General features: G+C 36.5%; 2 protein-coding genes across 2 annotated transcripts; both read left to right on the forward strand.

Annotated features, from left to right (window-relative positions):
* Window positions 1-2786: 2786 nt before the first annotated feature.
* On the forward strand, window positions 2787-7866 carry ovol1a (ovo-like zinc finger 1a). The gene is made up of 4 exons (XM_055197569.2): window positions 2787-3373; window positions 6062-6300; window positions 6497-6788; window positions 6896-7866. The coding sequence occupies exons 1-4, from the start codon at window positions 3274-3276 to the stop codon at window positions 7231-7233; spliced, it is 969 nt and encodes a 322-aa protein (XP_055053544.2). The 5' UTR covers window positions 2787-3273; the 3' UTR covers window positions 7234-7866.
* A 708-nt stretch (window positions 7867-8574) lies between these two features.
* mus81 (MUS81 structure-specific endonuclease subunit) lies at window positions 8575-17884 on the forward strand. Its single transcript, XM_055197543.2, has 17 exons — window positions 8575-8809; window positions 8961-9107; window positions 9187-9316; window positions 9417-9511; window positions 11020-11136; window positions 11217-11297; window positions 11394-11482; window positions 11602-11772; window positions 12010-12195; window positions 12317-12444; window positions 13242-13354; window positions 13528-13647; window positions 13733-13828; window positions 13916-14044; window positions 14130-14233; window positions 14549-14632; window positions 17694-17884. Exons 2-17 carry the CDS (start codon window positions 8970-8972, stop codon window positions 17758-17760), a joined length of 1848 nt encoding a protein of 615 aa, XP_055053518.2. The 5' UTR covers window positions 8575-8809; window positions 8961-8969; the 3' UTR covers window positions 17761-17884.
* The last annotated feature ends 43 nt before the right edge of the window (window positions 17885-17927 follow it).

Raw genomic sequence — 17927 nt, forward strand, 5'->3', positions numbered from 1 at the left:
GAATCGACCACGTTTAAAAAAAACAATTAATCGAAAAAATCTATTTTTTTGCCCAGCCCTAATAGTTAACACACTTTAGCTATGATTAGAACCAAGATAATTTATTAATTTGCCTTGTTATTATAAATAACCTACTTTTGTTTATGTTGTTGTCGCTGTAATGTCTGTATAGATTTTGACAGAACATTTTAATGTCAGATCAAAGTAGACACATTTACGTATACTGCACAATTTGTATTTTAAAATTGAAATGTATTAAATGGTTGATTTTTGTTACCTATTCATTTTTCACGATTCACTGTTTTATGAATTTATTCATGTCATGTTACATTGCTAAAGTGTCCAATATTTAATAAAGTATTTAAATACAATTGACTTTTAATTATTAATGCATTTAAAAGTGTCTTTTTTCTTGCATTAAAGCTAGAAATGTGCAATAATTTGGAAATTTTAGAAATAAGTCTTGAATCTGAACGCATTGGATATTTAATGATTATGAATTTATTTTTGTGTTTGTTGCATTGTTTATTTTATTTAATTTTTTTTGATTTCACAAAACTCCTTTTTTTAAGTGGTATCACCTTTCACATATTGTTTTTCTAAAGTTATAATATTTCATCAAATTCAAAATAGTTAAATTATGTACAGTATCTGCACATGTGAACTTCAAAATTATTAATTAATTCAGGGCCTATTATTAACAACATAAAAAAACTATTGTTATGGTTATACAAGTTCAACAGATCATGAAAAAGAATAAAGAGCATCATATGAACTTTAAGTTCAATCATTGACAGAAATCACTGGTATAACAAGACAAGCAAGACTTTATGACTGACATAACAAAACACAGAAAACCAGAGAGTGTGTGTGTATGATTATTGTTCAATAGTAACCAGCATTCCTCACTAATACACTTCAGAATGTGGAATTGTGAGAAGAGTTTTACAAGACTCCCTTTTCAGACCGCAAATTGGTTCTGGTCAACAGGTGTGACACACGTTTCAACAATTTCAAACAAATACTGTGACAGTGATGCACACCTAACACCTCCACCCAGCACTGGAAAAAATTCATAGCTTTAGTTAAAAGTCACTGCCACTCATTCTTATGGCAAAGAACTGAATGAAGCAGAGCAGGATCTGAGCGAGTATGAAAGTAAAGAGAACCGGGGGAGGGATGAGACAAATGAAAGAGAAATGGATGTAGGCTGTCTATCAGGTTAAGCTTGAATTTACTGACTCTTGCCCTCCTGCCAGCTTCACTGGCATGGCAGCCTCTTTGTCTATATGATACCAACAAATATTGGTAACAGTAATGATCATGGGGCTTTTGTCTTGGGGCTAAATTGATTTAAATGTATACAGTGCAAATCTACCATCTACGAATTAATTTCACATAAAATGTGATTATAATGTTACTAAAATGTTTAAATAAAAACAAATAAAGATGAATTCCAGTGAAGTGATTCTATTGAGGGAAGGATGGAGAGGCTGATGAGGAAATGTAAAAAAAACTTAAGCCAATGTTCTGCCTCAACCACTCCAACAGCCCGGGCAGCATACCTGTCATTCTGCACACCTACACACTCCTTCTTTCTCTTACTGTCTTTCTGTTGTTCATCTGTGCCTTCATCTCTTTATCTTTCTGCCTGTTTGCACTTTTTACCTCCATTTTTAAATTGTGTTCCCCTCCCTGCTTTCTTAATCTAGGTCATTAGTTAACATACTGAAGGAACATGCTTAACTGAACTCTTCGTGTAAATGTGTCATTGAATGCATTCTGTGCAGAGCAAAACTACAATTATGTGAAAAAATCACATTGCACCATTTTGAGGGGCGGTTTCCCGGACAGGGTTTAGATTAATCCAAGCCTAAATTATATTAGAAAATGTAAGGCGTTTTTACAAACAAACCTTAGTGCAAGATGTTTTTTAAATGAAGGCAACTCAAACATGCATTTTAGTCTGGGACTAGGATAAACCCTGACCGGACAGGGCTTATCCCCAGACTAAAGTGCATGTTTGAGCTGCCTTCATTTAAAAACACCTTGCACTGACTTATCTTAACATACATCAGTGCCATTGTTTTGTCTCAAAATGCATGTGAAGTATGTTTGTAAAACTACTTACATTTTCAAAATAAATTAATGCCTAGTCCTGGATTAATCTAAACCCTGTTTGGGAAAGTATTGAGCCAACAAGAAACTATTAGGTAGTTTCTTAAAAATGTAATTAGCATCAGGATGAACTGTTGTTTTGTTTACTTTAAGGTATATATGATTATCATAACAGAAGTCCTCATAAATAAGGTGTGAAAAGGTGTGTTTGTGGAGAGCAGGTCTCAGAAGATTACGGTCAAATGTTAATTTTCAGAACCTAAGGAAGAAACAAGAACAGCATCAGTGTCCAATTGAAACTGACGGTTCGCAGTGGCCTATTGAAACCTATTGAAGTAGCCTGAAACAGCAGTGATAATGAGTTAAAAAATAATTAATCTTACAAATAAATTAACTTCAGTCATTTAAGCTCGCTCTATCAGAATTAAATTACTAATTTTAATACTATGGTGAAAACACATTAAGTGAACAGCGTTAATTTTATGGATCCAGTTTAAAGGGTTATTTTTGGTTCGTTTAGTTGTAAGCCGTCACTCCCATCTTGGTTCGTACTATTACCTCTACATTCACTTCGGTGGCACCTTGAAGCGGAATTGTGCAGGGGAGGGGGAAAGAGAGAGAAAACCGGTTGGACAGGTAAGAGGTAGAGGCCGGACTAGGTCGGGTTTGTTGTCACCGTTATATTCAGACGCATGCGCGTTGTAACCAGTTTCCTCATGAAATGTGTACCTGCGCTGCAATCAACCTCTGAAAATCGTTTTCTCGTCCGTCGGTTAAGCCGTTTGGGCAACTTACCTGCTACTTACATCATCATCCAATGTGACAAAGATATTTATCTGCAACTTCCCTTGCTGTTTTGGACAAATCCTCGTGGAATACTTCGCGAACTTAGATATAGCGGAAGACGGCGGAAGGTGTGAGGTGAAGCGGGCAATATAGTGGGAAACTCCACGGAAACCTGTACAGGTACAAAAAGTTCGGTGTGCCCATACAGTGAAGAAACGGCTATTTTTTTTACTTATGAGGAAAAGCCAACTGCAGAGATTACAAAAGAAGGACTTTGATTTATATTTGTTGAGAAGTTTGAAGTAGCTTGGCATAAAAAAACTGCTGTTTAATTTTGAGAGATAGCGGAGAAGGACCTCGGGACTAACCATGCCACGAGCTTTTCTGGTGAAAAAAACGAACATTTCACCTGGCAAGAGAAACTGGAGCGATCTACCAGATCATGAACGCGGTGACATTTATATTCCAGGTGAGAACATTTAAAACCAAACACACTTTTTTTGTTACATTGTGAATAACGGTACGGATGCATCGAATGGCACAGTCAGAACAAACACAACAGTTAAATTGCAGGTATTATTAAATAGCCTAGTCCTGCGTAATAAAACAGCTTGCTTTATTATTTAAGAGACTGCCGTTTTGGACTAAATAAAATAACATAGGCCTACTTAAAACTTGCATGTAAATAAAAATATCTACGTGAATGTCTGAACAACTGAACTTTTGTAATCTTATAAAAACGTGCGTGTAGAGTTTTAGTTGACCTTCAGACCCAACTGTCTTCCTTATAACATAAAACTCATTGCAACACAGTGCGGTGCCAGTTTCACCGGCACAAAACATTTTCCATCCTAAACCATTTAGGATTAAAAAGGGATGATATTTAGTTTTTATTTTTGTTTGTTTGTTTGTTTAATGAATCAAACTTTTTAAAATAATATAATAAATATAAAATAAAATGTATTTCTTCTGAAATATTTAGCTTAAACTTGTTATTATAGTATGGGGACATTTACTTATTGGACTTTTGCCTGATATTTCTTATTATGTTCTTGTCCTGGGAGTAAACCAGATTGCTCAGATCATATTACAGTTGTTCACCTAACGGAATAGACATAACCGTTCATTGTGAGCCCTTGTCTTCATTCTTAATGCTACAGCTACTTTTAAATGGGCTACTCGCTGATTTTCCCCCACAACGTAATTCTTAAATAATCAACTATTTTAAAAGAATGAGTTCACATTTGTATGTCTGCACCATACTGTCTATACGTATGCCTAAAACTGAACTAACTTGAAACAATGGCATACGTAGCATTGATTCAGGCAGGTACAAAGCTTACGTCACGAGGCTGTTTTACCTGTTCCATTTGTTGACACGCCGATTTTGGAGGTTTATTTATGTGGACATTTAATCGGATATTCGATCTGAAGTTCGCTTAAAATATATATTGCAGTTATTTGATAAACACAAAATAATTTTAACACTTTAGGCTACCTATATTGTCTTTCTTTATTCTTTCTTTATTCTTCCCCTTTTCGTGTGATTTTCTTCAACCATTATAAGCCCACGTAGCATCCGTTTTAAACGCATTGCGCTCTTAGAGTTTGTCGCCCATGATATGGTTTTGGGTTAATGTTTACAGCGGTAAAGGAAATAACGGGCTTCGCCGCACTGGCTCCCTGTTCCCGCTACACCCTTAGCAAACACACACACATACACGCGGCGAGTGTACCTTTCACCTCGCTTTTCGATATCTGCTGAACAAACCTGGGACACATAAATTGTTATATATTTATCAACGTCGCCTACCCATGTTTATGGCCCGTGTTTTAACCCGTTCATTAACTGTTGTTTAGTTTCGCTTGATGTCTTTTTAACATCATTACCGTTAAAAAGAACAGGACTTTAAATAAATAAAAACATTTTAGTAATCCAATAAAATTTCTACATATTAGGTAGTAGCCTAAATTATGAATTTATTGTGATGTTTTTATTATGAATGTATTAAATCAAAACGCATTTTTACTTAAATCAATAATACATTTTATGCTAAATCTATTTGTGTGCGCTCTTTTATTGTTTGGTTTTTCTCTGTTATTGTCTCTGGAGATCCACCGTATAGCTAACATGCATGCATGCATGATGTGCTCGTGAATTAAGGGAGGGGTTGGCAAACAGCAAAGCAAAGAAAAAAAGAAGCAATCACTGCTGTGTATTTTTCATTTTATTTTTAGACGCAAAAAGTAAAAAAAGATTAATTAAATTTTAGACTCTTTACTGTTATCCTTTAAATCGAACTGAGTCTACACGAGTCTCTTTAAATTAGACATGTGAATATAAGTGATTGTCATAGTTTGTTGCATGTTACCGTTAGCTACAGCACACATCAGATATTTGCATTTCAATTTGCAACCCAGTAGATTATGCCACACCAGAATCAACAGTTTCTTTGTTCAGGCTACTAGTATAACTGTAGTATGACCATCTGAAATTTACAACACGGTGCCATGGAACCGACTGGTTTGGCTTGCGACCTGTTAATCTCTTCATAAGATAACCTACATAAAGTGTGATTGAGGAACCACTTTGTTATAAACATGATAGTTTACCGGCAGACATTTGTAGATTATCCATCTGATGTATTGTGTTGCATGGAGGTTTGTATAAAGGGAGCTCAATCCTGTGCCTCTAGACCAGCTGGTCCGACTGGTAAAGCAGTAACAGGAGTGGTTTGACTTCAGCCCGGCACAATACACTTACACACTCGTGCACACTAGCCACCCACCCACTCACACTTGCATTCTCACACACCTGGCCCAGAGGCACAACTGTCCCCCTTTGCCTCAAGAGACACACACACACCCAGTTTCTCATTGTCTGAGATCTTTCATCCTAAAATATGTAGGATGTAATGCACACGTTTCACAAAAAATTCTAACCACAGCTAAACTAGATTTTTTTTATCTTTTTATTAATGTCTTTTTAACAATGATCAGTCACTTATGTAATGCAAACAATGTGAAGAATAATGTATGTCAGAAGGCAAAATGCATACGTAATGCTTACTTCTATCCTCTCTGAAACAAATGTTTTAGTTTTTAAAACAGAAGTTTGTGAAACATCTTCACTGACACGTATCTCTGTCTCCCCCAGCCTCCATGTCTCCCTTTGCTTCCCGAGAGGAGACAGAAGCCAGTCCGGCAGAGGTGGCCCTGTGCCTCTCCACGCGCAAGGAAAACCGCATGTATACAAACAGCAAGATGTACACGCATGACCCTTGTGCAGTGGTTCCTGCAGCTGAGCTTCCATCTTCCACTGCTCAAGGGCTGTGTTCAGAGACGGAGCACATTCGAAGCTCACACAACAATACATATGTTCGCACTAAAATAAAGGTGAGGCTTCTGGATAAAGTTGTTTACTTTAATCATGTTGATTTAAGATCTAGTTACTGCAGTCATGACATAAGCAGTCACAGCTGTTGAGCTATGGTTTCACTCTTGGACATATAAATGGTTTTACATTGTGTGGGTATCATTTTACTATGTTTACGAATCCACTAATTCTTTCATTCTATTTCTCTCGCTGCAGGTGACCACAGGTGAGCTTCCCATTGAGGCCCCGCCCACTGTCCCTTCTATAACAACAGGTCCACCTGTTTCTATAGCAACGCCATGCCACCAGCCGGTCACTAAGTTATCTTCAGCGCAGGCGGGTGGTGTCTCCTATTCGTGCCCGATGTGTCAAAAAGTTTTCCAGTTCCAGCGCATGCTAAACAGACACCTGAAATGTCACAGTGAACAGAAGAGGCATTTGTGTGATTTCTGTGGAAAGGGCTTTAATGACACCTTCGATCTCAAGAGGCATGTCCGCACACACACAGGTAAGGACATTTTTTGGGATAACACGTATAACTTCGCCTCTTTAATTGATTACATTCTTTAAATCATTGACAGACAATTTAAATTTAAATCTTTTTTGCTCCTGTAGGTGTTCGTCCATATAAGTGCAATCTCTGTGAGAAGGCCTTCACCCAGCGCTGCTCTTTGGAGTCCCACATGAAAAAGATTCATGGTGTCACACAGCAGTACGCTTACAAGGAACGTCGCAGCAAGCTGTACGTTTGCGAAGAATGCGGCAATACTTCATCCACCCAGGACGCGTTGCTGCGCCACCTTCACACTGAACATCCCAACAGTACCCTCTTGCGGGCCAAGGGGGGACGAAGACATTTAACAGCAGGGAACACTACCAAAGAAGAGATGTCCGAACCTGGTTCCCCTTACTCTCTTAATAGTGATGATAATGCGGGGTCAGGAGGGCAATAGAGATAGGGATGCTAAAAAATGAATTATTTTTATAAACATTATGATGATTTATTGTTTCAGTGACAAACATAATGGAAGGAATTTTTGAAAAGGGAAAATGAAAGTGAGGTCATCAAAATGCATATTTTATTATTAATGTGTTTTTATAGCAGTAAACTGAGATTAGGTTTACATTTTGCTGTAGATACTGGGTGTTCTTTATATACACAAAATAGAATGCAAAATGTCTACTGTTTATGTATGCACTCCTTCGGTTTACATATTGTTGTCATTATTAAATTATTAAAATGTATGTAATTAAACGCCACTCAGGAGAAACACAGATTAATGTGACATGAAATAGTTAAATGTGTAAAAAGTGTTTCAGCACTAAAATACATTATGAACTCTGCAGGGGCTGATAGGTACATGTCAGTTTTTTTGACGTCTTAATGTTTGAAAGGATTTCTAAAAGGGGAATTACGTGTTTTGATAATAATTGCAGTGCTTTGTTTGTATGTAAAATATTTGCATAGATTTATAAAGAATACCTTGGTGTGCTTTTTCTGGGCAGGTTTGCTAGATTTTATACATTTATCTTTAAATATACCAACCATCCTGTAGCAATGTTTGGGTTGCATGACGTTTTTGTACCTTTTTTACATTCAAAATCATCATAAATGCGGTAATATTTAATTTCTTATTACTGTTAGAATAATACATATGTTGTGTGGCTTTGTTTGGTGATCATCAAAGATATTATGTGTATATTGTACACATACAATAAATGTTTTGTTTATGGTTTATAAAAAACGTGTGATTCATTCATTGGTTATTTATTAGGGATAGGCAACATAAACTAGTCATTAACACTTAAACATTCACTCAAAAAATGTCTCATCAGTTGAATGTTTAATTACGTGGCAAATTCCCATGTTTTATTATTACATTTATATAAGTGTATCTAATCAGTAATTAATGACTTATGAATCATCAGGTTTACAAGGAATAAGACCAGTAAAACATAAATTTTTTTAAAGAAAACGAGATACGAGAAAGCAGGATAGAAAGACGTTTTCAGTGGGTGGATGTTGGCGGATTCCAGATCCTTGTTTGGTCTTGTTCATGGAATTCAATGGTTGTCTCATTGTGGGGCCATCGGGCATTAACGGCTCAGCGCTGCCTATCCCTTTAGAACCGTTATTTTAAACAACATCAAATTCATACACCCTCTAAATTAAAAAAATTCTACACAACTGTTAAAAAAACAACAAAGAAAAAACAAAGCACGCAGTGACTTGGGTAGTATAGGAGTCCAAGTTGGGTAAACACAGTTATTGTTAGTGCAGCTGTGAAACAGTTTTTTCTTAAGCTTTTTGATCAGTGTACCATCAAACCTCTAAGCGGCGCTACCCGTGTCTGACTCAGACGGAAATGACGCAATTAAAGTACTTTCGAAAACGCAGGCGGGGAATAATTCATAACAAACCAGCAGATCATCATATATGCATACGCTTTTCAAGACGGACTGGACATATAGGAGTTTATTATCCGATAAACGGCAAATAACTGAGCGTGCACAGGCTCGATTTGTTCAGTATGTCTAAACTTCTGAACTGATGTTGTCTGAAACTGTCGTTACCCACCGTGCAGTTTACCATAACTATAGCTTTTTATAACACTGTTACGTTAGTAACGTTACCATAATCAAAGGAATTTACCTCTCGTTGACTTCATTGCATGTTCAGCAGAGAGACATGCCGAGTGATCAGGTGCGTTTGGGTCGGAAGCGCCCGCTACCGTCCTGCCCGAATCCTTTATTCCTGCAGTGGTTAACCGAGCTGCGTGATCACGCTAAAGAAAAGGGTTTGAAAACACAGTACGTGTACCAGAAGGTGAGCAATTATGTTGGATTTATTTTAGTTTCTCCAAACAGTTAATAAATTAGTATTTGACCTGGTTGTCTATGTTCAGGCAATAAACTCTTTGAAAAAATATCCTCTACCGCTGAAAAACGGGAAGGAGGCAAAGATCCTGCAGAATTTTGGCGACGGGATCTGCAAGATTTTGGACGAGCGTCTTCAAAAGCATTGCCTTGAAAACGGTAACTTTAGGACTTAAGTGTGTTGCAATTAAGATATTTGATTTGCTTAATAATGTTTAAAGTGTTCACTGTATTTTCTTTATCTTTTTACAACTCAAAGGTTCTGATGCCCCTATACAATTGGCTACTACATGCCATAGAAGCAACATGACAGAACCTCACAGGGATACTCAAGGAAGTAGTCACAAACACATGGTTAGTCTGAGGATTAAAGGTGGGGTGCATGATCTCTGAAAGGCAATGTAGACATATGAAATCACCTAAACCAACACGCCCCTACCCCAGTAGAATCTGGACCTTCTTTTGATAGACCCGCCCCACACATACGCAACCCAGGCAATGATGTCGGTTAGTAGACATGCCCCTTACTGCTGGTTGGCTACAAGTGTGTTTTGGTAATCGGATCGACTCCCTTTTCCAAAGCGTTTCTCAAAATTTGTGCATCCTGCCTTTAAATGTGTAATAGTTCATTTTTCAGGTTCATTTGGGATATGAAGTAGAGGTAGACCAATTAATCGGTTTTGGCGATTAATCGGCGCCGATAGTTCATTGGTGGAACATTCGTCCATCTGCAAAAATCCATGCCGATAGTTGTTCTGAGCTGCGCCTGCTGCTTTATATCATTATGAAGTAATGCAAATACAGAAGTAATTTAAACTGCAATTCATCGACTGGCCGCTAGAGGCTGGCTCCAAAAGGGAGTCAATTCTCATAGACTTCCATGTTAAAAATGCCCAACTTTACAGTAGAAAATCTTATTTTTACAGCCTTGAACCAAAATAGTTTTGGGTCTGTATAGCTAATTTTGCCCAACCAGCCACCTCAGCTTCACCCACGTTCCGCTCTTTACCCGTTTTTTGATATCCGCGAGTGATACGCGGTGACGCGCGGCCAAGATGGCGACGGCAGACACCTCTTACTTTAAACTTTAAAAACGATCTTCAGAAACCTATGGGTGATGTCACTGACACTACGTCCATCTTTTTTACAGTCTATGCTGACTACATGCTGCATCAGCAGAAAAACAACAGAAGGACCCTAAGTTTGTTGACAGGACGCAAATATTACTACATTTAATTTTTATTAAAAAAGACATGCATATAAATGCACGGTTATTATTTATTAACTATTATCTGTTTGCATTAGTTTATATGCAACTGGTTACTTTTACTCATGATTTTGCCGGCTAAGCTGCATATTTTTATGTTAATGAGAGTAAGCAAACTATATGCAGCTGTCGGCTACATTAACATATTCAACAAATCAAAATCTGATTTCATTTTTTTTCATCATCACTGCAATAATTTTTTTATAATTTTAATAAGATAATATTTAAGGGTTAAAACAGAAGCAAATAAACTACAAGACTACACACATAATATACATTTTAATGTTACCAGTGAGAATATTACACAGAAGTATTTACTTCAATACTTATTAATATAATTAATATATTTTTCATTTATACACTTATTTTATTTAGCACATTTTCATGGTTCAGTACTGTTGATTTATTACTTTTGTAATACATTTTAGCACTGTTTCACTTTGAGTGTTATGTTTGTTTTCATCCAATATCCATTTTATAAACTATCAGTCGATTAATCGGTAATCGTCAAGTACGGACAAACCTATTGATATTTGTAAAATCCACTATCGATCAATCTATAATGTAAAGTAATCAGAACAGTGTTCTATTGCAGAAACAACCAGAAAAAGATTTCACAAAGAAAAAAGCAACCAAAAACAAGAGGGAGTACGTGCCCCAAAAGAGATCTGGAGGTTATGCTGTATTGCTTACATTGTACAGGCATGCACAGGTAAAGCTAACGCTCTTATTTTGTAGTGTTTTTGTTACCTCTCAAGCACTAAAATGTAACTATATTCCTTCGTTCTGTAGATGCCTGGCAATAAAGGCTTTATGTTTAGGACTGAACTACAGACTGAAGCACAGACTTTGTGTGATAAGTCCTTTACAGTGGTGAGACACAAGCACAAATCTGCAAAAGGGATACATAAACACTTACAATCTAATCACTACATTTACTCAATGTATGTACTCTTATCCCATATATAGCCTGATCTTGGCAGCAAGTACACTGCTTGGTCTTCAGTGAGCACGCTTATTCAGAAAGACCTTCTGGTGAAGACTCACAATCCTGCAAGGTTAGGTGTATACAGTAAAATGTGAAGTTACTGAAGGGCTGTCCTAATGCATTTATTTTCATCTCGGAAGAACCCGTGCCCACCTATAACTGTTTTTCTGTTATCCTAATTGATTCCAGGTATTCGCTGACTGAACAGGGTCTGGCTCTAGCCGAAAAGCTGGATTCAAGTGAGGGAGGGGTGCATAAAGATCCTGTGGCAGAAAAGAGTGAGGAGGACAGTTCTGGGGATGGGCCAGATGTTGTGGATTTGACTTTAGAGGAGGACAAAGATGAGGATGGAGAGACTTGGTAGGAAAGCACAAGTTAACTATTGTTTGCTGTAAGGCCCTCCCATTATTTGACTATTTAGTTACTGTTCAACTAAAGAGACTATTATTTAGTGTACCTTTAGTGCAACAACATTTTAAAAGGACGTTTTAGGTTACAGCTTCATTTACCTGTGTTTAATATGGAAGTGTGTGAAATTTTCTACATAGTCTCTAGAACCGTGTCATGTATATAACATATACTTTCTATGACTCACAGCCCCAGTAAGTCTTCAGAAAGCCTTTTCACAGCGCTTTCTGTGAACCAGGTCAAGGACCCCGTAACTTATTCAGATGCCTCAGGAAGATCCCAGGCCTTAGAAACGGGGAGATCAGCAACAAGTTGGCGTCTTCTCCCTGGCTCTTATGAAATTGTGTTATGTGTTGACGTCATCGAGACAACAGGGTGAGAGGGTATATGTGTGGTACAACTTTCTTATAAGATAGATTTAATAAGATTTTGTAAGTTGATTAATTTTATAGAAGAGTGGAAATTTTTATATTTATATTATGTATTACCTTGACAGGGGAAGCAGTGCTCGCAAACAAGAGTTGGTGAAGGAGCTGCAAAGGAATGGTGTAAACTTTGACATCAGGAAACTAAATGTAGGAGATTTCCTTTGGGTGGCACGTGAGAAAGTGGCACCTGTGCCTGGTAAAAGCAAACACGCTGTCCCCGTTATTTGCCCTTTATTATTTGAATGCAGGATTGTGGAACCAACAGGTGGCAGTGTTGCTCTTTTCAATACACACACAAATCACCACTAATTCTTTACAAGGTGTTTTATATGAAATTGAATTTTCAATATACATTTTGTTTCTGGGGATATAGTAATGAAATAATTATAATGTATATCAATTAAATATGAAATGATATCTATTTAAATGTTGTAAATATAATTATAAGGGAAACTATTTAAAGGGGACATATCATGAAAACCGGACTTTCCATTTTTAAGTGCTATAATTGGGTTCCCAGTGCTTCTATCAACTTAGAAAATGTGAAGAAAAAAAACAGTAACTTAGTTTTGTTAAACCATCTGCAAACGTGTGGAAAAAATAGGTAATTTGAAATTTGGTTCCGCTTGTGATGTCAGAAGGGGATCTAATTATAATATTACCACCCCTTAATTTGCACTATCCAACCACAGCACTGCCATTGTTAAAGAGAAAATAATCGACAACACAATTTTCAATTTCAACAAACCACCATTATGGGGATCAGTGTTTGCATTGCATCAGCTTATTTGCAAGGACACACCCAAAAATCACACCTACAAAGTGGCAATTTTAACATGCTATAATAAATTATCTATATAGTATTTTGAGCTAAAACTTCACATGCGTACTCTGGGGACACCAATGATTTAATTTTATATTTTAATAAAGTCTTGTGAAATGTCCTCTTTAATATAATACTGATAATGTAATCCATTATTTGTCATTTTTTAGGACAGTTACGTCCACCAGTGGGAAAAGAGCTAGCACTCGACTATATAATTGAGAGGAAGAGAATGGATGATCTTTGTGGAAGCATCATAGATGGACGCTTTAAAGAGCAGAAGGTCTGATTCCTGACAACAAAAAATTGGTCCTGGCTTCCACTTTCTCCTTGTAACCTGGTGCATTTATCTGGTTTGGTGCTATAAGAAGACTTCTGACTTTCATTTGATACAGCAGCATAAAGATTACTGCATTTACAGGGTTTTTTCTTCTGTCTGCCCTTACCCAATCACAGTTCAGACTGAAGAGGTGTGGTCTGCGTAAGCCCATTTATCTAGTAGAGGAGTGCGGATCGGCGGCAGCTCATCTCAGTTTACCTGAGAGCACATTACAACAAGCTATAGTCAATACACAGGTATACACTAACTACATTAGGCTGTATAAATGGGTCAGGTGCAGTGAAGTGGATGAAGATGTGATTATGTTTGTGATTTGTTTAGGTGGTTGATGGCTTCTTTGTGAAGCGTGTACAGGATATGAAGGAATCAGCTGCTTACCTCACGATCATGACCAGACACCTCCAGAAACTTTATCAGGTCTTAAAGACAAACAAAGCAAGCATGAGCACATTTTCTTTTTAAATATTATTTCTTTATATATATCTTCTGACGTTTTATCTCTAGAATTGCACTTTATTTTGCCGCTCCCGAGAATTGGAGGGGGATGGAGAACATGACATGGCACAAACTGGGAACTTTTCCTGTTCTCTCCTAGCCTTCACGGAATTCAATTATGGGGCTGTTAAAAACAAGGTAATGTAAAACTAAAAAATAGGGACATGAGAGTGCATTTTAACTATTATTTCTAATCACTTCTCTCGGTTATATACACGCACAGTGTCAGACAGTGAGAGAAGTATTCGCAAGGCAGCTTATGCAGATCAGTGGAGTCTCTGGTGATAAAGCGGCTGCTATACTTGAGCTCTATGGCACAATCAGCAGGTGTGACTCTCTTACATTTTATCATCACAATCCTCTTCATTAAATTACTGTCTACTTTGTGACGCACACTCCTATCACAGCCCTCCATTCACTGTGTAAACTAGATGTTTTCATAAACAGTATAAGGATTACGTATAAGGATAAACAGTATTACTCTGTAATACACAAAAAACAGTTGATTTGGTATTCTGATGCCTTTCTACAAGTAATTTTACCAATTCTCTCTTAACCATAATGGACGCAGCTGTTGCCCTATTAATATTCCTTGATTTGCACATTTAGATTTGATTTTTATACAACTCTTTTTCCCACTAGCTTATTGAAAGCATATGATCAGTGCACCAGTGAAACAGAAAAAGAGAAGCTACTTTCATCCATTAAATACGGAAAACTTAAAAGGTTTGTTTATTTAAATGTTTAAACATAAGTGACCCAGCCTTTGAAAACAATGCTTAAAGAGCCCATATTAAAGAGCACCTATGGTCCGATTCACGATTTTACATTTCCTTTGGTGTGTGTTAGTACATGTTATGCCGAGTTCAGACTGCACGATTTTAGCCCTGATTTTGACTCGCCGACAGATTATCTGTCATCAAGTTTAAGTTAACTGAGCATTACATTTACGAATCATAAGCATATTACAACAATTTACTATTAACTAAGAATAATAGTCAACTTTATAATTATTAAAATTCTGAACTTGTGACTTAACTCATTCACCGCCAGCCTTTTTGAGAAAAGTTGCCCACTTGCATTTTTCTGATTTTAACAAAAGTTTCACAAAATTCCTTGCAGGAAAAATTATCTTCTATAAATATATAAACATACAAATTATATCAAATTAAAGAACACACCCTCTGCTTTCAAACAAACAATAAACAAACAAAAAAAATGGGGAAAAAACGTTTCATTATATATTTACTTTTTCCACTTAATTTAACCACTGAAATATGGATATTTCTCTTCAAAAATACAACATTTTGAGCAAAAAGCTTACAAAATTGCGTTTTTGTAAAGGAATTTATGTTAGAGATCAGACTCAGAATGACTATCAAACATAAAGGCAGTTAAAATAAATCATTAAATCTTTTTAACTTCTGTTTTTGATAAATTCGGTTTGGTATTACACTTTCATTTTGACATTCGTCCAGAAAGGCATATTTATTAGTTAAATATTAACTCATAATTGACGAGATAACTCGTCAATGGCCGTGAATGAGTTAATGACGTATGCAGCCTGAAAATGCGACCTCCGGAGGCTGCAGCCTTCGGATTGAGAAACGACTATAGTCTGATTTAAATTCAGCGTGGTTACTTTTACCTTTACACTGTACATGACAAATGACAGCCGAAAACACGGAAAGCGAGTCAGAAAGGGGCTGCGTGGGCTGCCAACCGTCTGTAGGTGCTTTATTATCTGATCCAATTTGAGATTTGGATGCGTTAAAGAAAATAAACGTATGCGGCTTCACCGCATGTGACGCGGCGACCGGAAGTGATGTATTTCAGTGTGTTCCAATCAAAACTGTGTGCAAAGTAAAAGTAATTTAATTATTTTTTGTTTCACTTTATCAGTAACACTTGAATACTTTAAAAACGATTGATTACTGGTAAGTAAATTATTAACTATTAATATATTCGTAGATTTAAAGGTTCTCTACCATTACAGATTTACAATTAAACTACAATTTCAATACGACTGCCACTAGGGGGCGAACTCCCGACAGTTATATCTGTAATGTACAACGGAAAGGCTATTTAGCCTATATATCTATAAAATATATATAAAAAAGAAAACATGTAGTGCAATTTTAGTCATTAGGAGTGGCAATATGTCGTGAATACTTGACATGTAACAGTTATAAACAAAATATGTTTAAAAGTGTTGATCTTTTACACTTTTACTATTAACATTTGACTCTTACATGTTGCAATTGTTTCTAAATATTAATAAAGACAATATGAGTTTTCAGTAAGTAAAAGGCAACACACTGGATACAAGAAGTGTGCATTTGTTTTGAAAATGCATGCTTTTTAATGTTTTTTTTATATACTATAATAAAAGTAACAAAAACAACAACACACACACACACACACACACATATATATATATATGGTAAAAGTAAAAAAATGGGTAAAAGTTTGGCTGGCCCTCGTCATATTTACAATTTTAAAATCTGGCCCCCGAAGAAGAGTAGTTGAAGACCCCTGACCTACAGCCAATGAGAGAGCAACATACAGGGCAGCTGAAAGTTCGGGGAGGAGTCTCTCCAAACGTTTCCTCCTTCATAATCTTTATTTCTTCTTCTTTCTGCTGCAAATGAGCGCACATACAATTTGTATGGTAAGCTTCTTTCGAGCTACCATTTTTAATAATAATCCCAGTCTCACGTGAGAACTTCTGTCTTGCACGCGTGACCTCGCGTTGTTTCCTTCGCGCTTGGTTGTGAGACGTAGTTTGCGGACTGGGCGATTCTTCTTACGGTAAAGTCATGCGGTATGAAAACTCCTGTTGCCAATCCATCATGCAGTCAGAAACAGCAGCGACTGAACGCTTCCCCAGATAATCATGCAGTGTGAAAACATCGGTGACCCGATTATTTTAAAAATCATGCAGTCTGAACTCGGCATTAACGATATGCAAAAGGTACATAACCCAAAGTAAATAATGACGCAACGTAAATCTCTTTTCTTGGACTACAACAAACACACAGATTGTGAGCAACAGTTTATTTCCCGGGATTGGTGATGTAGACAAGACCGACATTATCGTAATTCCTCCCGCTTGGACTCACAGGATGTAAGTTAACTCCTGTTAGCATTGCATTGTGAGCAAATCTTTTAAACATGGTAAGGAGCTTCACATTTCCGGCTGACGTCACAGATATTCAGGCCAATCACAACGTACAGATTAGCTGGCCAATCAGGGACATAGAGCTTTTCAAATCTGTACGTTTCAGGAAGAGAGTGAAATCTGGAGCTGCAAAAAAATTACGGAATGTGGAAAATAATGTGTTTTTTAACCATAAACTAAGCAAGCTCATTGTATTATACCAAATACACAAAATAACATTTTTTATTAGCAATAAATATAGGTGCTTTTTAAGTTGGAAACGATAACTCGCGTCATCGTTTACTTTGGGATTTGTACCTTTTGCAAATCGTTAACATGTACTACACACTTACACACCAAAGGAAATGTAAAATCGTAAATCAGATAATACATGCTCTTAAGTTTTATCTAATTTTGAGATTAGGAGCATCAGTTGATTCCAATCATTTATTTGACCATTTTAATTTTTGACGTGGCCTTCTCGGTCAGTATTTAAAATATTAAGGTTATAAAAAAAAACCTGGATTTTCACAGGCCAGGTTACAATTTAAATAATTTATATGTTTAAAGAAGGTGAATATGTAATTTTATAATAGTGTTTGTTGGTTTGTTTGTTTGGTTTTTCAGAAATATTGGACCAGCATTAAGTCGCACCATATATCAGCTTTATTGTACACGTGGAGCTCTGTCGTAGACTTTGATTCTTTAAAAGAAATGATTGGCATATAAATCTTATAACTGCATTGTCTTTTTTTTACTGTACATTTTGCCTCTGAAATAATGTCTAAAGGTGCTAATAAAGATTTAAAAGAAAAATATGCATCTGTCAGATTTTTTTACTTGCTGTCGATATGTTTATCT

Source organism: Misgurnus anguillicaudatus, chromosome 21 (genome assembly GCF_027580225.2).
Source record: "Misgurnus anguillicaudatus chromosome 21, ASM2758022v2, whole genome shotgun sequence".
Classification (NCBI taxonomy): Eukaryota; Metazoa; Chordata; class Actinopteri; order Cypriniformes; family Cobitidae; genus Misgurnus; species Misgurnus anguillicaudatus.